At 41.2% G+C, this 22,007-nt stretch overlaps 1 protein-coding gene across 1 annotated transcript; it reads left to right on the plus strand.

The window, feature by feature from the left end:
• Positions 1 to 840: 840 nt before the first annotated feature.
• Positions 841 to 16,528, plus strand: LOC100753974 (binder of sperm protein homolog 2). Its single transcript, XM_035449188.1, has 7 exons — positions 841 to 899; positions 1,124 to 1,197; positions 4,818 to 4,850; positions 7,801 to 7,941; positions 8,152 to 8,299; positions 15,740 to 15,867; positions 16,389 to 16,528. Exons 1-7 carry the CDS (start codon positions 841 to 843, stop codon positions 16,526 to 16,528), a joined length of 723 nt encoding a protein of 240 aa, XP_035305079.1.
• The last annotated feature ends 5,479 nt before the right edge of the window (positions 16,529 to 22,007 follow it).

Raw genomic sequence — 22,007 nt, forward strand, 5'->3', positions numbered from 1 at the left:
AGGGAGAGATAGAGAGGAGAGAGAGTGAGAGAGAGGAGAGAGAGAGGAGAGAGAGAGGGGGTAACAGTGGGAGAGACAGAGGGTGAGAGGGAGAGAAAGAGAGGGAGAGAGAAAGGGAGAGAGAGAGGGAGAGAAAGAGAGGGAGAGAGAGGGGGAGGGAGAGGAGAGAGAGGGAGAGAGAGAGAAGAGAGAGAGGGTAACAGTGGGAGAGACAGAGGGTGAGAGAGGGAGAGAGGAGGGAGGAGAGAGAGGGTGAGAGAGGGAAAGAGAGGGAGAGAGAGGGAGAGAAAGGGAGAGAGAGGAGAGAGAGGGGGTAACAGTGGGAGAGACAGAGGGTGAGGGAGGGAGAGAGGGGGGAGGAGAGAGAGGGAGAGAAAGAGAGGGAGAGAGAGGGAGGGAGGGAGAGGGAGAGAAAGAGAGGGAGGGAGAAGGGAGGGAGAGAGGGGGAGGGAGAGGATGACAGAGGGAGAGAGAGGAAGAGAGAGAGGAGAGAGGGAGAGAGAGGGAGTGGAAGAGGGAGAGAGAGAGAGAGAGAGAGAGAGAGGAGAATGTGTGTTTTGAATTGTGACAGTTCTGATTCAAAACTGTGCTATGATATGAAGGAAAATTATTAACTTCAAACAGTACTCATTTCTCTCCCCAATTAGCCTCCAGATGCAAAAGCAACTCTCCAGAGTCACTCAGATGGCAAAGATTAAAAACGAAAATTGATTTTGTCTTCTGGGTTGCTATCTCCTTGTTTTCTATGCCTATGCAATGAGTTGTTCCATAATTGCACAAAGTCAATACTTTCAAATGAATAGATGGGTATCACTTTACTATCCATGTCTCAAAGAGAAAATGATAGCGATACAAGATAACAAGTCAAAGTTTTTCAGATTGGCTGTCATGTTAGCGAAGTGAAATCCAGCCCCACCCCCACTCCCCCACCCCCCGCAAAAAAAGACAACATTTTTAGAATGACACCACGGAGCATTCTAAGATGGATGTTGAATCACTCTATGCCATTTAGGACAAAGGGACTTTGCTGTGGAGGAAGTGTGTGTGTGAGCAGACAGAGTAGGAGGAGCATAAGGGAGAGTATAAAGTCAAAGGCCAGGTTTGCTCCTGTGTGTGCCATCAGCAGGCAACTGGAGGTGATGAGACATTTTGTGGGCTGGGTGTCGCTAGCTGTCTGCATGCATGGACTGAATGCAGGTGAGGTGAAAAAGAAGGGGTGAGAGTTGAAGGGGGAGATTCCAGAGCAAGTGACGATTCAGAAAGGCTGGCGATCAGCTGTCCAAGACAGCTTTTTCAGTCTACCTAATGGAGAGCAGAGAACCATGGATTCGACTGTTATTCTTCCCCTCCTTGGTTGAGTGAGCCCAGAACAGGTGACTTTATCTGTGAAGGAGCCTGGGTCTCAGTACTTACACGGCAATAGAAATTTTCATGAAGGAGGAATACTAGATCTAGAAATTTCTGCAAAGTTTGTTGTTAAAGAAGCAAGGCCCAAAATAAATAGTATATGGTTTCAGCTAATATTTTCACCAGGTTAATTTATTAATGCCTTCTCAGATGGCTGTTCACTTAAAGTGTCTGGAAATTTCAAACACACAGAACGTGGGCTAGCACTGAGCCAAACTCCTGGAATCCAGCTGTAGAAAGGGAAGAGGGATGAGCAAAGGAGTCAAGACCATGCTGGAGAAACCTGCAGAAACAGTTGACCTGACCTAGTGAGAGCACATGAACCCCAATCGTAAGGTTGGGGAACCAGCATTGGACCAAACCAAACTCTCTGAATGTGGGAGCCAGTTAGGAGGCCTGGGCAGTCTATAAGTCCTCTAACAGTGGAACCATACTTATCCCTAGTACACAAACGAACTTTGGGAACCCATTCACTATGGAGTGATACTATTTCACCCCAGATACACAGAGGAGGACATAGGCCCTCCCCCAAATGATGAGTCAGACTTTTCTGATTCTCCCCCATGGAAGGCCTCACCATCCCTGGGGAGTGAAAGGGGGTGGGTTGGAGGAGTAGGTAGGGAACTTGGGAGGATGGGAAGGAGAGGGAATGGGGGGGTTGATATGTAAAATGATTGTAAATCATTAAATTTTTTTAAAGTAGAAAAAAAAACATGGGCTACCTATAGGGCAGATAGCAGGGTGACTGGGGTCAGGTTTGGTGGGGAGAAATGTCATGTTGATTCCTTTTATGTCTCTTGGAATTTGAACCGTATGAATGGTATCCTCAGGAGACAAGTAACTTCAATCTAGAACAAGGGTTCTCATCTGGAAGTGTAGTGTGAGGGCTAATCAGGAAGGAAGAGGAGTCTCTCAGATGGCCAGCATCTTGCACTGTGTCTACAGAAATGCAGAGCCCTCAAGAAAGTTGGGCTTTTTGTGCATGACAGCTTGAAAAATACAGAGCACAGAGTACTTTGTGTCTCATGAAGAGAGAGTTAGAATGTTTCGTTCTTGTAGTATTATGTTTTAAAGAAGTCCCATGTAGTCCAAGGAGATCTCCTGCTCACTATGTGAACAAAGATAGCCGTGAACTCCTGATTTTCCAGCTTCTACCTCCTGAGTGCTCTGTTTATGTGTTGTTGGGATCAAATCCAGGGCTCCTTTGTGCATGCTCTGCAAGCACTCAATCAACTGAGACATATTCTCAGCTCTTAGATAAAATTTCGATTCTCATTGGTGCCAATGGTTTAAAGGAACTAAGAATAATCCAAGTTAGAGTGAAGTCAGTAAGGAGGCCAATCATATGACGGCATATCCCAACAAATTTCGTGTAAGGGAAAGTGCAAGATAAAAAATATAAGAGGTTAAGAAGTGGGTTTCACTCATTTTGGTCAAGATGGTCACGTGATTTTATTGTGTCTTTCTTGTGTTTCCCCCGAAATTCTCAAGTTCACACTGTTCAGATCCAGTGGGGAAATAGCCTGGTTACCTGGATTCTTTTGATTAGTTCTATAATTAGCGTGCAAAATAACGGTTTTAATTCACTACAGAATTTCTCTAATATGAATTTGTATGAGATACTATTTATAAGGCATTTAAACATAACGACTGGTTTTAATGTGTAAGTATTGTGAAATATGAAGTCAGCTAGATAATTTGACAAATGTCTACCCACTCTCTATAGAGTTTCATTTTCCTGGATATTTTGTGTTAAGGATTTGTTGAACTTGAGATTTTCTTTGGTCAATGACTATATATCCTCTAGAGGGTCTTCAACTACTGAGATTCTCCCTTCCATCTATTGGTTATCCTCACATCTTTAGTTCCTGATCGTTTATCCAGCCTTTCTATTTCCAGCATTGCCTCCTTTTGTGTTTTCTTTATTGTTTCTATCTCAGCTTTCATGCCTTGAACTGTTTCGAGTGCTTCCTTCACTTGTTCAGTTGTTTTTTCTTGGCTTCCTTTAGATTCTTTAAGAGAATTGTTTATTCTTCTTTTGTTTGTTTTTGCTTCTGTTTATTTAAGGGATTTTCTTGTTTTCTCTTTAAGGGTCTCGAACATAAGTAGATGTTTAGGTCTGTCTCTTCCTCCTCTGTGTTGTGCTTTTCAGATCTTGCTGGTGTGGAGTTTCATTTTCCCTGTCTTCTCGCTATGGAGTTTCATGCATCCTTGGCTTTTATTGATCCTTTTCCATCACTAGTCTTCTATGTCCCTCTGCTTTCTTCTGTAGATCTCCTTCCTCCCCTGAATAGACAGCTTTCTGATTTCATGTCACATATAATCTGTGTGATGATTAATTATGTTAGTAAACTTGACAAGATCTGCAGTCACATAGGAGACAACACTGTGGGCATATCTATGAGGAACTATCTAGATTATATTAGTTTCTAGGGATGCTTATGAGAAATTACTTGATTAGATTATTTGAAATAGGACACACCCATGAAGTAGATGGCACCAATTTATTGGTTTGGGTTATGAACTGCATAAAAGTAGAAAGATACACAAGCACAAACATCCATCTCCCTCTGTTTCACAATTGTGGATCCAATGTGACAAATATAATATATATATGATCCACATATGAGAGAAAAATCAGTACTTTTGGTTGAAGTATGGGATTGCTTAATCCATTTTCCCCACAAGTGAAATAATTTCAATACCAGATTGGTACCCAAAGGATATATACATACTCATATAGAAATGGGCTGTCAATCACACTTTCCCACAAGTGTCTGGTGAATTTTTGAGTTGTCACCAGCCTGGTCATGAGTGACTGAAGACAATTCCAATCCAAATTTACCTGAAAACCCTCTTTACTTTTCCCCTCACTTTTTCTCCTTGCCCCAGGTCCCTTACATATGGCTAACATTTACTATGACACCAGTAATCCCAGTGCAATGTTCTACAAATCCCCAATAAATATCATTGTCCTTCAGAGACTATTTTCTGAGCTGAAAGCTGAACAACAATAAGTAAATAGAATCTGAATTGTACTTAATATTGTGGATGACTCTAACCTACTCCAGAGAAGACATTTGGAAGAGTAAGAACTCAATCTGATGGGTAGGGCTTCCTGGCTTTTCATAGCTTGATGTGACATTTCCTAAGTAGACATGCAACCCCAACTTGATGTAACATTGAAGAATGTTGATGTGAATTTAATAGTTATTCTGGGTGTGCAGTGGGTTTTTTTTTCCCCGAGACAGGTTTCTCTGTGGCTTTGGAGTCTGTCCTGGAACTAACTCTTGTAGACCAGGCTGGTCTCGAACTCACAGAGATCCACCTGCCTCTGCCTTCTGAGTGCTGGGGGGTGTACAGTGTTTTAAGAGGTGACTTACATTTTTCCCATTCCTTCTGTCTTCCAGAATTGGTCTCTCATTTACATCCTCCAAAACAAGGTAAGACAACCAATGCTCGGCAGAATCTCAGATGTTAGCCTCCACTCCTTAAAAGGAATTAGATCTTTTTAAAGTTCTCACCCTTTTCTGTTGTATAATTTTTCTTGTATTATGTTCTGATATGAAGGGTTCCTCTGGGTTACAGCAGAAAAACTAGACATTAAAGATTCAGTTTAGACTAACCAAAAAAGTGAAAGACCTGTACCATAAGAATTTTGAGTCTCTAAAGAAAGAAATTAAAGAAGATACCAGAAAATGTAAAGATCTCCCATGCTCTTGGATAGGCAGGATCAACATAGTAAAAATGGCAATCTTGCCAAAAGCAATCTACAGATTCAATGCAATTCCCATCAAAATCCCAACACAATTCTTCACTGGCCTTGAAAGAACAATTCTCAACTTTATATGGAGAAACAAAAGACCCAGGATAGCCAAAACAACCCTGTACAATAGAGGAACTTCTGGAAGCATCACCATCCCTTGTAGGGACCAGCTCCCCGTTTTGGCAGCCATAACAGCCGAACACGAGCTTGTCGGACGTTGCCTTGGTCACTAAGAGGTCAGATGCCTGCCTTGTGTCAAGGAACCAATCAGAAGTTAGCTGGTGGTGCAATGCTTTATGGCTCTGGGTGTGCTTTATGGACAAGTGCACAGCAATGACACGCAGAGCATAGCAACCACCTTGGGAGGGCCTATGGGTCATAACAACCAGTTGACCAATCAACACAGGGCAAACCCTCCAAGCCTAGAGGCAAACCAATCCTGAGCCTGTGCATACTCCTAGACACTCCCCTTACAGTGCCCTATAAGATCTCTATGCAGACACTTCGAGCTGTCTTTCCTAGCCATCCACCATGTTGATAGATGGATGGCCTGAACTAACATGGGGTTAGCTTGTTAAACAACTATAATAAAGCCTCATGTAGTTTGCATCAAAAAAAAAAAGATTCAGTTTAGTAATCAACTCTTAGTCACTCAAGAAAACACTCCCTTCTCCATTAGCACTAAGAAAAGACGATGTAAGTTTCTGCACTTTGTTTTTCCCTTTTTCACTGACAATAATTGTATATGTAGGAAGCTAAACACAATGTATGGATGTAGGTTCACACCATGGGTGGCTAAATTGAGGCAATTAATATTATTACAAACGTGAATTATAAGGCATGCAAACATAATGTGTGGTTTTAATGTATAAGTATTGTGAAGTATAGTTAGTCAGAACATAAGTCACCTGAAGCTATTTCTTATTCTAAGAACAGGAGAATGCACGTAGTTAATCAGTGGGGTTGGGTTGGTGCTTAGAAGTGAGCCCTTCAGCATGGAGCAATATGTTGGGAGAAGTCACAGCTGAGGAGAAGTCATTGCTGAGGCAGAGCAAAGAAAAATGCACAAGTAGGAGGAGGAGGAGGAGGAGGGGGATGAAGAGAGAGGATGGAGAATAAGAAGAAACATGTGAATGGCAATGAGATCTTTGAGAGATGATTTGGAGATTTATTTTTTTCAGGACAGAGGAAAATATATATGTCCTACTGGCTGTCTGTTGCTGTGATAAAACACTACCTAAACCAACTTAGGAAAGAAATGGTGGTTTGGGGCTTACACTTACCAATCATGGCCCATCATTGAAGGAAGTCAGGGAAGGAACTTGTGCAGGAACAGAGGCAGTAATGATGGAAGAATGCTGCTTCCAGTCCAAAGCTCCCCAGCACCTTTGTAGTCTTCCCAAAGAACAAAACACTCAGGGAAGGAAAGTGCAGATGGGATGTAATGTATGGGAGAAGGATATTAAAAAAAAAAAAAAGAACACCATATGAAGCATTCCTACACCTGAGTGAAAGTTCAACTCTCTGGGGAAAGTTTACCTTGGGCTGATTCCTAGAAGTGAAACCAGAAAGGTCATTGGCTATCTATACTTGTTTCTAACAAGGATTTCTATATTTCTTGCCACAACTATTTAGTCATTATCTTTCTTGAGGTGACCTGAAGTCTAACTTGCTGTTATGTTTCATCCTAAGTATTTATGTCATTGAATCTATAATTTTAAAAGGTGTGACTGAACGGAAAAAAGAAAGAACAGCACAATCAAGTCCTTTTTAAGCAATACCCCACTCCCGTACCAATTTCTATTCTAATTACTTCTGGTTACTATGATAACACTTAGCAATCATAAGCCATCACTGAGGAAAAAGGAAAACTGGGGCAGGAACTCAAGCAGGGGCAGAGGACAGTAACATGAAGGGATTCTGCCCATTGACTTGCTCTCCATCGCTTGTTCATCTTGCTTTCTTACACAAAACAGGACCACCTTCCCAGGGATGACACCATCCACAGTGGAATAAGCCCCCTACATCAATCATCAGTCAAGAAAATGCCCTACAGATATGCACACAAGCCAGTCAGACAGAGAAAATTCCTTGGTTGGGATTCCATCTTTCCAGGTGACTCTAGGTTTGTGTCAAGCTGACAAAAGCTAGTCAACACAGAGGGTAAGAGGAACTCTCATCAGAGTATAAACTCTGACAAATGGGGTCCCTCACTGCTAAAGTACTTTCATTAAGGAAGCCAGCTTCTCCAACCTGAACCCATCTCTGGGACAAAATGAGGCTCCCTTGGAGATTTTGAAGATATTTTGTGTCAGAATCATGAAAGGCAGCAAGAGACACCAGCTTTGGGTATATGTGGTGATGATGAGACAACAACTGCTATCCTGTCCCCAAAATAGACATCCCAAAGTCAAGTCTGAGTCATGAATGATAGCTAAAGCTTGAAATCACAACATTTAGAAAGCTGAGACAGGGGGACTAGCATGAGCTACAAGCAAGCCTCAGATGTAGAGTGAGTTTGAAGTCTATCTAGGTTACAGAGTAAGATCAACCTCAAGAACAAACAACCTGAAAGTCATTTTCCAATATGATCTTATTTTGTATTCTGAAATCATTCTCTTTTCCAGAAATTTCTATTGCTAACTGTGTCTTTCCATTCATCTATGGTGGTGAATTCCACTACAGTTGTATCTCCGACTACAGTGACTTTGATTGGTGTTCCCTTGATTTTCAGTTCCAAGGAAGGTGGCGTTACTGCACAGCCCTGGGTAAGAGTCCTACAAGGGTACATATCAGATTACAGGGGCCAAGAGAAGAAAGATTTTGAATCTCAGAAAGAACTGAGTTCAGATATTGTCTTCTCTGTGTAATTTGAAGAACCTGAAAACAATCTGATAGGACAATCCTGAATGTTTTCTCCACAGGGATTGATTTGAGCACAGTGTTTTTAATGCATCCTTTATGCATCTTCTCTGCAGATCCTCCAATGTGTGTCTTCCCTTTCCAATTCAGAAAAAAGACTGTCAATGAATGCACCAAGGAAGGCTACATTTTGAATCGGAGTTGGTGTTCGTTGACCAACAACTACAACAAAGATAGAAAGTGGAAGCAATGTTCTCCTCACAAGTAAGATGGTGGGAGAGGCGGGTCAGCATCCCATAAGCTATGAAAGGAGCAAAGCACTAGGTTGACGGATGAGGAGCCGAGATCTAGATCTCCTGGCTGTGACCTAGTCATTTCCTGTGAAGTGCATCCTGTTGAGTACAGCGAATTTATCAGGCTACATGATGCTGGCTAGAAATATTCAGCTTGGCTTTGTAACGCAAATACAGACAACCAGAACAAGTGTATATTGGATGACTGGAAAATCTGACGTGCTGGTGTCTTTTTACGTGCTCTCTAATGATTATTAATCTTGTGTGTTCCTTTTGTCATTGCTGTAAAAAAAAAACACCAAGGAAAGCAACTCAACAAAGGAGGGAAGGGTTTACTTTGGTTCACGTTTTGATGTGTGGAAGGTGTCATAATGTGAGCATAGGACAGCTCAATTATATATATATATTGAGAACTCAGCAGGCTTCCTCCTTTTTCCGTTATGTTGTCCGAGGCCTCAGTCCAAGAGCTGTTGTTGCCCACATTCAGGTGAGTTTTTTGCTCCTCAGTTAAGCCTTTTCTGACATGCCTGAAAGTGTATCTCCCAGGTGATTCCAAACATAGTCGCAAAAACAATGATTCCTAATTAGCCATTTCATAATACATGCATCGCTTTGCTGTTTTAAAACTTGTTTTGAGTCACAAAATAAGTATAAGATAAATACCCATTGAAATACTGAGGCAGCACACGACGAGAGAAACGTCAGCATTCTTTATGTTCTCCTCCCCTGGAACTCCCTTCCACAGGTGTTTGTATCTTCCCACGCATCTACACAGACACACACAATTTGGGGGCCTTTAAAATATAATTGAATCTGCTTTCCCCTTTGTCACCACGGGTTGAATCCACAGATGAGATTTCTGATTAAAACAAACTTAACTGAACATTGAATTAAATGTCTTTCAAACAGTGTACTGCGTAAGTTATTTTGTTATAAAAATAATGTATATTCAGTTTTTATGATCAGGAATGCATGTAGTCTTCTTAAGCCACATCTCCTGCCCCATGGATTCATGCTATTCTGACCGCTCCTTAGAAAGAAAAAAAAAAAGACCATTAAGGAAGGAGACACATGTGATATTGATCTGGGGGCGGTAGAGAAGACTGAGACATTCATTCTAACGTTTTTTTCCACCTCAGTTTTTAGGTAAACGTGTGTGTTCTTGAAGAGACAGAAGTTACAGATCCATGAGATGTCTCTCCTAATATAATTCTTCAGTTATCATTATGGAACATTCCAATAATAAACGCCTATTCTCCTGCCTACATTGATGTCTTGTTTTCCTGGGTTGGGTGGAAAGAGCAAAGCACATTGACGATCAATTAATTTTCACATGGTGGAGTTGTGACCCAGGGAAAGGTCTTGGGGTGGCTGGTTACATTGTGTCTGAAAATCAGGAGACAAAGGGACTAATTCTGGAGCTTAGTAGACTTACTTTCACCTGTTTTGCATTTTTATTCACTGAGAGAACTCAGTGCGTGAGATCATGCTGCCAACACTCAATGTGGATTTTCCATTCTCAATTAAATTCTTCTGAAAATGCTCAAATCAAATCCTCTAGTTTGAGGCAAGTTAACCAATCTCTCATGATACCTCATAGGTTTTAATTTTATGGAAATAAAATATACAGCTTAAAACTTTGGAGTTAAATCTCACATAATGTACAGTTAAGCACATTTAGTTTCATTAAGTCAGTATCATTTAATACAATCAGAATGTTGAACAACGACCCCCGCCAAGTTCCACAAAACACGTCTATTATCACAGAAGGAGGTTCTGTACTCACCAGGCAGTAATCACCCACATTCTTTTTTCCCCAGATCCTGACAGCCACAAACCTTTCTTTTGTTATAAATTTGACAATTGTGGATGCTCTCCATCAATGGAATCATACAGCATATGACAGTTTATGCCTTGCTTCTTTTATTCAAACTAATGCTTTGGAGAGCTACCCACATTTTTCTGTCTCAGTACTTTGTTTCTTGCTGTGGCCAGTAATGTCTACTATGTGGGTAAGCTACATGTTGTTTATCAATTAATATGTGTGTCTTGAAAGGGCATGTCTGCTGTGTGGAACTAGGCTAATTTTCAAAAACTAAGCCATCCATGTAAAATTAACCTGTTTACTATGACATAAATGTCTCTCATATTTGAATTTAGAAATTGTTTCTTTCGCTGAGTTAAGAAAATTACTGCAGTATCACTAAATACATTGTCTATGCTATTAGATTTTCGGTACTTACCTTTCTATACCATGGATTATTGGGGTTTTGTTTCTTGAATATATTTAAGTTCTTGAACTTAGGTCATATTATTATTCTGTCACTCACCCCTCTCTCTGTATGTATGTACATATGTATATATGTATGTATGAATGAATGTGTGTCCATGGGGATGCACTTGGTTGTGTATGCATGCTTGAATGCCAGATAACAACTTTGATAGTTTTCAACTATCACTCTCCACTTTATTTTGGGGGATGGGGACAGGGTCTCTCACTGAACTTGAAGTTCATTATTCCTAGACTGGATAGTAGGGCACAGTTTTCCTGTCCCAACTGCCCATTCCCTGTCCCGGCACAGGGACTTAATATTATTTATAAATGTGTGCCCAATAGCTCAGGCTTATTACTAGCTGACTCTTACATTTAAATTACCCATATTCCTATTTATGCTTTGTCAGATGGCTCATGGCTTGTTACCTCATTTTCTACATGCCCTACTTGCTTGGTGGCTGGCTGGAATCCCCCTTGACTCTGCCCTTCTTCTCTCCAACATTCTCAGTTTGGTTTTCCCACCTAACTTTGTCTTGTTCAGCTATTGGCTAGTCAGCTTGTTTATTAAACCCATCACCGTGACATGTACTCACAAAGTATAAAGAAATATTCCACAGCACTGGATGTCCAGCTATTCACCAGGATCTGTTGCCTCTGTCACCACTCCATACCAGTGCAGAGGTTACAGATACAGATATAAATACAGATTAGTATAGATAGGACAGGGTTGAATTGAATATTGCCTCAACTTATCCTATCTTTTATTCCCCCCCCCAAATTCATTCATTTGCCGATGCTTACCACTGTGCTTTTTGTTGAACTGATTGATACTTTTATTTCCAGTATTTCTATTTGGTTCTATTCTTGGCTCAATTTCTTTGTTTAGTCTTAACTTCATGTCATCGGATGTTTCCTCTAAAGATTGGGCCATTTCATCCATATTGTTACCTTTCTCAGCTAGGCCTGTAACAGGGGTTCTTATTTCATCCATCCATTGGAGTCCTCTATATGATCACTGATCTTTTTTTTTATTTTGATCTTGTTTTGATTCACTTATTTTTAAATGACACGTAAACATGATGACTGTACACACTTACAGTGTACCATCTGATGTGCCCATACCTGCATACATCTTGTACTGTTTAAACCAATTCAAACACATCCATCTCTTCAAATATTTAGCATTTCTTTATGATGAACAATTCGACAACTTTTCCTCTTGCTTTGTGGATATACGATACACTCTTACCCCGGTCTGTGCAGTAGTTAGCCAGAGCGTCTTCCTCTTGACAAACCGTTAGGATCCACTCTGCCCATCCCCACGTCTTGCTAGTCTCACTTCCATTTTCTTTTTACCAATTGGGTTTCTGGGGTTTAAAACGTCTTCCATAACTCACACACGTAATATTTTATTCTACATTTTCTTATCATGTCTTTATTATTTAAATAATTTTTTAATTTAAATATATTTTAACCATATTCTTTCCCTCCCCCAAGTCCTTCCAGATCCTCTCCCCCTCCCTATCCATTCAACTTTAAGTTCTTTCTCAGATTAAAAACTAAAAACACAACATAATGACTAACGTCTCCAAAACCAAGAAAACAAAATAAAGCAACACCCAAACAAGAAAAAGAAAAACAAACAATAAACTTTAACCAAATAAAACACACCCGTGTGCACACATGCACGCACACACACACCAAAAATCCTGTATTATCCATTATATTGGTCAAGTGCTCTGAAACGTGAGGACTTTCCTGGAGTAGTTGATATCTTTATCTTGTATTTTAGCCTTCTTATTGTCTTTGGTTTCCAGAATTTGGTGAGGAGCTGTGAAATTTGAAGGTGTTAAAACAAGTTTTTGCCTCTTATCTGCTGTGTCTTGTGCATGTATTGGTATAGATGTGTCTCAGTTTCTCCCCCCTCAGTGTGTGTGTGTGTGTGTGTGTGTGTGTGTGTGTGTGTGTGTGTGCATTATAAGCATGTGTGTTCCTGGGTATTGAGTGCACTTGAGTGTGCAAGCATGTGTGAATGCCAGATGTCAACTTTGAATATTTTCCACTATTGCTCTCCACTTTGTTTTTTGAGGCAGGGTATCTCACTGAACTTGAAACTCACCATTAGAGCTAGGCTGGCTGGCCAGCAAGACACCAGGATCTGTTGCTTCAGCTCCCCCCACCCCACCAAGCAGTGCTGAGGTTACAGGCATGTTCTTCATGCCTGGTTTTTGTTGTTATTGTTGTTCTATTTAAGGTGTGTGCTGGGATCCAAACTTACGTTCTCATGCCTGGCCGGCATACATTTTACCCACTAAACCATCTACACAGCCTGTTTCTTCCATTGTCTGCTTTCCCTTTTTCCCTGTCTTTCAGTTCATTTTGTTTAATTTTATACTATTCTTCTTGGTGACTTGCATCAATTTAGATCTATGTGTCCCACTTTTATTGAGGGGTGACAATACTGACTGCTGTGACTTTATGAATCTCCTGTTTTGTTGTACAGTGCTTCCTTCTGACATCCGCTTCAAGAGGCTCCTAAGACTGCAGAGGTAAACAAAATGTCGCATGTCTGGGGAAGTGGAAACTTGCCAGCTTTTCCAATGTCCTTTCACAGCTCAATCAAGGATTAAGCAACTGCTAGGGAGAAGAATGTGTCCAGAAAAACTACTGAGAAGACTTTCTTGGACCCATAACTTTAGTTACAAGTTGAGCAGGGAGGTCCAGGCTTGTAGCTTCCATGAGCTGTCAAATTTGTTAAGGTATGCTTTTCTGTGATGCCACTGATCTGGGGGCAGGGGCGAATCCCTGCTCTTGTGAATAACCCCTTATCCATACTCTTCTTAGTAACCCAATAAAAATTAATTGGGCTCACCAAGTTGGACTTTGGTGCTATTATTACTTTACTCTGTTGTGAGTTCCAAATCTGGAGTGAGTAGGGGTGTGTGTGTGTGTGTGTGTGTGTGTGTGTGTGTGTGTGTGTGTGTGTGTGTGTTGTCTCCTCAGAAAAAGTCTCTCACACAACAAATGTGTGCTTTGACTTTTTTTTCCAGAAAACACGATACCCAGATAGATAAGAGCATAGACATTTATTATCATAATACTCCTTAATGACAGAGAATTGTCTTTGGAGATGCAGCTAATGAATCTGCAACTTCTGTCTCTTCAAAAACACACAGATTATCTGAAATCTGAAGAAAGAGTAACATGTTAGAATGAATATCTTTGTTCTCCACCTTCCCAATGTCAATGTGTCATTTGCCTCCCCTGCTATTAAACAGTCTTTTCTCCTCTTTGATGGGAGATTGGAATAGCATGAATCCACGTAGCATTATACCAATGGCTTCAGAAGGATGTACATATTCTTTGTTGTAATGGGTTTTTTGGGCGTGCACACACATATTCGTGTGTGTGTGTGTGTGTGTGTGTGTGTGTGTGTGTGTGTGTGTGTTTGAGAAAGGGAGAAAGAGAGGTAAGAGGTAAGAAGAATACTGATAAGGAGGTTCTGGGGAAAGTTGGAGGGGGGGGAAACATGATCAAAATATGTCGTAACGTATTTAAATAAAAATTAAAATATTGAATAAATAAATAAAAACAGCCTACATCATGTTTTTTTACTATGACATAAAGTTATTCTATGCACTGTTTGAAAATCATGTATTCCATCCATCACTGCCAATGTTCAGGGAGATTGTTTTAATCATGTCTCATAAATGGATGGCGGATAATCTCTGACCACTTAAAATTTGGTATTCATGCACTCAGCAAAGTGGGAGACATTGATGCATTCACTGGGAAAACCTCCACCATGTGTTTTAAAATGATGACCATAAGCCGTGATGGCAAAACGGAAAGCAGATTCAGTTTTATTTTTAAAGGCCTTAAAATTGTGTGTCTGTGTAGATGCGTGGGAAGACACACGCACCTGTGGAAGGGAGTCCCAGGGGAGGAGAACATAAAGAATGCTGATGTTTCTCTCGTCATGTGCTGCCTCAGTATTTCAATGAGTATTTATCTCACAATTATTTTGTGACTCAAAACGAGCTTTAAAAAGGGACAGTAATGCATGCCTCATGAAATGGCTAATTAGTGTTTATTGTTAATGTGACCAGGTTTGGAATCACCTGGGAGACACACTTTCAGGCATGTCAGAAAAGGCTTAACTGAGGAGCAAAAACTCACCTGAATGTGGGCAGCAACAGCTCTTGGATTTAGGCCTCAGTCACTGTAACGGGGGGAGGGGAGAGTAATCCAACTAAGTACAAGCCTCTATCTGTCTGGCTGGCTGGCTGACTGTCTTTCTGTCTATCTCTCCTGAATGTAGACACAATGTGATCAGCAGATTCATGCCTCACCACAAAGCCTTCCATCCATACCACAATGGACTGTGTTCCCTCAAACCAGCAGTCCAAAGGAACCTTTCCCTCCTTCGTTGAGTTGTTTTCCTTGTGTGTTCTGCCGCAGCAATGACAAAAGGAACTTATACACTCGGGATTATAATCATTAGACATAATGACATGACACCAGCATGTCAGATTTGCCAGTGATCCAATAAAGTCTTGCTCTGTGCGTGGCTGTGTTTGTGCTACAAAGCCAAGCTGAATATCTTTGGCCAGTATCACATAGCCTGAGAAGCCTGATGTACTCAACAGGAGGCACCTCACAGGCAATGTCTGCTGCCACCTGACTAGGTCACAGCCAGGAGATCTAGATCTCGGCTCCTCATCCGTCAACCTAGTGCTTTGCTCCTTTCATAGCTTATGGGATGCTGACCCGCCTCTCCCATCATCTTACTTGTAAGGAGAACATTGCTTCCACTTTCTATCTTTCTTGTAGTTGTTGGTCAATGAACACCAACTCCGATTCAAAATGTGGCCTTCCTTGGTGCATTCAGTAATGGACTTTTTTCCAAATTGGAAAGGGAAGACACACATTGGTGGATCTGCAGAGAAAGATGGCTAAGGGGTGAACTATGAACCACTGTCCACAAATTAATCCCTGATGAGAAAAAAATTCAGGTTTTTTTCCTTTGATTTTGTTTTTAATGTAGGAAAGACTGCTTTCTGAAATCTAAAACATTTTCTCCAGATTCTACGCACTGCCTCTTGGGCCATGGATATCTATTATACACTTTTATAGGACTCTCACCAAATGCTTTGCAGTATCTCCACCTTCCTTGGAAATAAAAATCAAGGGAGCACCAATCAAAGACACTGTGGACAGAGATGCAGCTGTGGTAGATTACCTCATTATAGATGAAGGGAAAGGTACAGTTTGGCAGAGGAATTTCTGGAGAAAAAGAAAAATTTCATAATGTAATAGATGCTCACAATGGGAAATGGGTTTGTTTTGTTTTGCTTTGCTTCTCTGACTCCAGCATCTCACTATGCAGACTTTGGCTGGACTAGAACTTAGGACATAGACTGGGCTGACCTTTAACCCAGAGATCCACCTGCCTCTGACTCCTGAGTGTTGGCATTAAAGCCATTGGCTGCCATGCTGAGCAGGAATTGACTTTTAATTTTTTTTGTGTTTCGTTTAATTTTTAAACCGGGTTTCACTCCTGTAACTCAGTCTGTGTTAGAACTCTGTAACCAAGACTGGCCTCTAACTCATGTCAGTCCCCTTCCTCAGCCTCCTGAGTGCTGAGATTACAAATGTGAGCTACTGTGCACAGCTGCAACTTGATTTTAGAATGTTCATTTCAATGAGGCACAGGCCTGCTCTCCCAAAACCCCTACACGCACCTGCAGCTGGTATCACTCGACACTTTTTCTGCTTGTGACAGAAAATATCAGCAAATGTCCAAGAGAGTCAGAGATTTCCTCAATTGGACGTCCATTAGCAGTGAGAGACTTCATTTTCAGAGTTCATACTCTGGACCCTGTCCCATCATCTGTACCCCTGGCTTACCAATGTGATCTCTAAAACATCTCTCCAATCTCTCCACTGCTCTTCACAAGCATTTCCATCACTTAGCGTTTTTTCTTTGTCCTGTCTGCAGCAACAGCATATCTGTGCCTTTCCCCGATGTATTGCCCCATTCTGAAAGGCCCATGCTCACTCTTAATCATAATCTAAACCATACAGATGGCCTATTATCATTCCCTTGTTCTTAAGAAAAGGCTTTGATGTGGCTTATCTCTTCCTATAAAAAGAAAACCTGACGCTAATCAGCATGATTCATAACTGTGTTCTAAATACTTGTCCTTATATCCACAGGTAAGTGTAGCTACCAACCTTAATCAAAGAAACCTCTTTTGCCAGCAAAGACCATTACAGAAAACCACAATTCGTGAAAAACAAAGAACAAGCGATCATGAGGTTCCCATTCCTAGTGGATACACCTGCAATACAACTCCTTCACAGAAGACCCAGGGAACGTTGTGAAAGAGAGGACAGAAAAGTTGGAACACTCAGAGGACCAGGGAATCTACTGTGAGATTATGTCTCCTAGAAATGACAGGGGAGCTTCACCCATGATAATTCAACAATGGACCTGGATAAACAAGACCTGAACAAGGACAGCACCAATGGATATAACACAGAAGAGGGAAATATCATTGAATCTCACCCCTAATCAAAGAACTACCAGAAACTATAGGATACTCAGAGTGGGGGGATTGTTTTCTCTCATGGACAAGCCTCCTACTTGATTATCCAATACCAAGTGGTCAGCCCTGAAGTCATGTGCATGCATACATCACTGAATAGACTTGCCAAGTTGAGCTTACATATGTATGAATGTGTGTGTGTGTGTGTGTGTGTGTGTGTGTGTGTGTGTGTGTGTGTGTGTGTGTATTTTCACAGAAGAAGAGATCAGGAATTTGAGAGGGAGTGATATGGAGGAAACATTGGAGGAGTTAGAAAATAGACAGGAATATTTATAACGAAATGTTTTTTTAATTACATTAATGGCTTTGATTTAACAACTCCTGGCGTAAACCTATATCCAAACATCCAATTTGACTTATGCGTACAGAATTACTATTTGCCAGTGAAAAGGGAAACAAACAACCAAGTATAGAAACCCACATAGAGCCTTATCTGAGTCCCGATGGATAAGGGAGTGCCTTTTTTGAGTGACAAGTGAGAATCTTGAGTTGGTCATTTAACTGGATCTTGGATACTGTTTAGCTGATGTGGCCCAGGGAAGTCTCTTAAGTCAGAAGGACAAAACAGAAAAAGTTTCTGCCATAGGGAAGTATGCATCTGCTACTCTTTAAGGGGTGGAAACTGACATTTAAGATTGGAGGTTGCTACCTTACCTTCCTTTGGTAGCCGAAAATAGGGAATCAAGTCTGAAAGACAAAAATTAATTGGTAAATGTAAACTACCTTCAAAGCACTTCACAGCCAGAATAACTATGAAATATACGTCAGTGTTCTAGAACTTCTCATCAAGTTGTGGTTGTATATCTACCCAGGAAATGGCACACCGAACTATGGGAAGCCAGGAAGTTCCATCCACTCAGATGTGAGCTCTCGCTCTTCCAATGTCTCCCTGGAATAGGCTAAAATCATTTCATCATGTCCAATGCCATCCCAGGTCTGACCACTCACTAAAAATCTAAATAATATTCTTCAAAGAAAATGACACTTATTGTTGGATTATCAGAACATTTCAATGGGAACACTGGTGCCAAAGTAAATGCTAGCCATATTTAAGGAGCCTGGGTCAAGGGCGAACAGAAATAAGGATAGTTAGATTATTTGGGATGAGAGTTGACACTAAACATCCATAAAAAGGGTGATGTCAGCCCCAAATTCAACCAATACCTGCTGGAGAATGTGACCGAGAAAAAAAATACAAGTTTTTATGAGTTTTGGTTTTTGTTCTCTCTTTCTCTCTCCTCTCTCTCTCTCTCTCTCTCTCTCTCTCTCTCTCTCTCTCTCTCTCGCTCTCTCTCTCTCTCTCTCGTCTCTCTTCTCTGTCTCTCTTCTCTGTCTCTCCTCTCTCTCTCTCTCTCTCTCTCTCTCTCTCTCTCTCTCTGTGTGTGTGTGTGTCTGTGTAAGCCATGGTAGGTGTGTGAAGGTCAGAGGACAACTTACAGAAGTCACTTCTCTTCTACTATGTATTCTGGGAATCTGTGTCAGCTGGTGAAGCTTAAGGGAGAGCTGTTATATCTGCTGAGCTATCTCCATGCCTGATAAGGTTATTGACACACCCTTTGTGTGTAGCTGTCATTCTAACAAAGCATCTTATAATAGCTTTTTATTTTCTGAAGCAACCTCCTAAGGATTCTTCCTCCATAACCTTCTGGCTTTATAATATTTTATCTCCAGTTGTGTTGGGATTGACTTCAACAACTTCCTTGATATTGTACTATGCTCCCAGAAAGTTCTGAAGGCGCTTTTATCAGATAAAATGAGTCATGATAAGAGCACTTCAGAATTCTGGGGGAACCGGGGAGGGGAAATAAAGCCCTTCCAGTAAGTGATGGGACGCCCTTGGCCAAAGCGAGTGAATGTCACATCTTGACTCAGTAAATTTTCGTGTTGGTCACCAGCGTTTCTCGAGCCTCACTTGCTCTGGACTCTCCTCCACCAACTTCCACGCCCTCTCTTCTACCTATCTTCTTTTACTCCACGCCTAAGGACAGCTACTTGTCATAAATAAGACTTACTAAGATATGATGGCATAGCATTGACTTCATTTCTGACTGCACTCCAACTTGCATTGTTCTTGCTTCCTCTAGACCTCTGGTAACAACAAGGTCAAGATCCTTCCTAAGAGATGAGGATATGGCTCAGGTTGAGTGCTTGCATTACATGCACAAAGAAGACCTGGGTTTGATCCCAACAACGTATACACTGACTAGGTATGATGGTGCTTGCCTGTACTGTCAGCACTCCGAAGGTAGAAAATCAGGAGCTTAAGGCTAGCTTCGGCTACATTGTGAACATAAGATCTATTTATACTACCCAAGACTCCTTCAAAACATACTACAACAACAAAACATTCTCACTCTCTCTTCATTAGATAAAGAGTACCCGACACCCTGTGTTCTTTAAGCTGTCATGCACAAAAAACCCTAAATTTCTCCAGGGCTCTGCATTCCTATGGGCACAGCTGCAGGATGCTGGCCATTCTAAGGAATGTCTCTACCCTTCCTGATTAACCCTCACAAAACTACACTGCAAGATAAGACCCCCTTGTTCTACATTGAAGTTACTTGTCTCCTAAGGATGCCATTCGTATGGTTCAAATGTCAAATGACTTATGATAGGAATCAACCTGAAATTTCTCCCCACCAAACCTGACCCCAGTCACCCTGATATCTCCCCAGGAAATAATCCATGTTTGTGTATTTGAAACTTAAAGACACTGTCAGTCAACAGCCAGCTAGAAAGACATTAATAGACTGCTCTCACACAAAGAATAACTGAGACCATATACTATGTATTAGCCCTTGCTCCTTAAGAACATATTTTGTAAAAATTTCCAAAATCACCCAAAATAGTCTCCCTCTTTCGTGAAGAAATTTTTATTACTATACAGATATTGAAACTAGGGCTTCCTTACGGGTAAAGTCACCTGTTCTGTGCTCACTTGACCAAGGAGGGGAAGAACGGCCAACAGTTCAATCCATAGCTCTCCACACTTTTCTTGCTGTACTGAAAAGATGTTATGGACAGTTGCTCTTCAGGCTTTCCCAATCCTCACTTGCTCTGGACTCTCCCTCTATGACTCTCACCCCCTCTGTTCCACCTCACCTGCATTCAGTCCGTACATGCAGACAGCTAGGGACACCCAGCCCACAAAATGTCTCATCACCTCCAGTTGCCTGATGATGGCACACACAGGAGCAAAACTTGCCTCTGACTTTATACTCTCCCTTTCTTTCTGCTCCTCCTACTCTGTCTGCTCTCACACACACACTTCCTCCACAGTGATTTTGTCCTAAATAGCATAGAATGACGCAACATCTGTCTTAGAATGTTACATGGGGTCTTTCTGAAAGTGATATTTGTCCTGTAGGGGAGGTTTCAGCTTTTCCAACATGACAGCCAATCTTTGAAAATCTCACAACTTTATAAGTTGTGGTCTGTCTTCTTCTCCTATTTTTAAGAGATAAAACCTGAAGAGATATTAGTATTTGTTCTACACAGCACTACGCAGGTGCATTGGGGACCACTTCCAACTCTGTCTGATTTCAGGAGCAATAATGAACCAAAACTTTGCCATTAAGGATGAGAAAAGGAAGAATAAGGAGAGACAGGGAGGAAGTAAAAAGATGGTAATAGAGAGAAGGTAGTTATCAGTAAGGGAGATAATTAGAAAATCGAACACCAAACCAGAAGTAGATGTCTCCACTCCCACAGATTTGGTATACTTCAAGACAATCCAAACTAAAGAACAAATGGTCTTAGAGCCCAGGCATCATGACCATGTTGGTAAAAGTAGGGTTAACAGTCATCAGTCGCCAACTGTGTGTGAAGAGGTCAGGGATTCTTTCTTCAGACATTATTTCTGTCATGACCATATGTAAACATGAGAGGAATTGCCGATAAAGGCACAGAACCTGGAGAAGATGAGCTTTGAAAACACAAGCTTTTATACCTTGGCTAAACTAGTGTAATAGCCAAAGAAACTCTTCAGTGTCACCATGGATGATGACTATCCTCACCAAATGCACGCAGGAAACACACAGCAGTGCTTCTTGAACACACCCAGAGAAGTCTCATCGCAGTGGCATCAGGTGGGATCCTGTACTTTGTTCCACTAGGAAACATAGGGCCAAAGATTTAGAAACTGGTTGGGGGGGGGCAAGAGTCAAATCATTCATTAAGATTAAGTGTCTCATAAAGAAGTGGAAAATCAAGGGTTTCATTCGAGCATCCTGAGGAAATCTAACTGGCTTGTCCCCACTGCAGAGTTCAGGAGATCTTTCGGGTTAAGTGTCTTCATGGGACACCTAATCTCACAGCAATTGGAAAAGCCATCTCTCCAGTGGAAATCATTGACTTAATGCCAGTTCCAACTTAGTTCATATATGTGGAAAAGAAGGATCCCAGTACAAGAGACAAAGCTATTTTTGGAGCCTAATTTAAGAGAAACATGGTTATTGTTTGAGTTAATTCTTGTTCATTACTTTCCATCAGAAAACAGTCTCCAGTAAGGTCTATCACAGTCCAATTTACACACATCTTCAGGAATGAAAGGTTCCATTTGAATAAGGAGTGCATACCCCTTATTCATAGATTTAGCTGCCTTTTTCCTGCTTTGTTGAGAACATTCCTCTAATCCTCTTTACTGCAGTCATAACTTTTCCCAAAGGCAATTGGCAGATATGTTCCTGAATATTCATGTAGTTGTGTAAATTATGACGAATGTGTACATAGCGAGTTGGGAGTGGTAAAAAGATTTGCCTTGTTTTCCACGCAAAAGGACATTGTGATCAGAG

Source organism: Cricetulus griseus, chromosome 9 (genome assembly GCF_003668045.3).
Source record: "Cricetulus griseus strain 17A/GY chromosome 9, alternate assembly CriGri-PICRH-1.0, whole genome shotgun sequence".
Classification (NCBI taxonomy): Eukaryota; Metazoa; Chordata; class Mammalia; order Rodentia; family Cricetidae; genus Cricetulus; species Cricetulus griseus.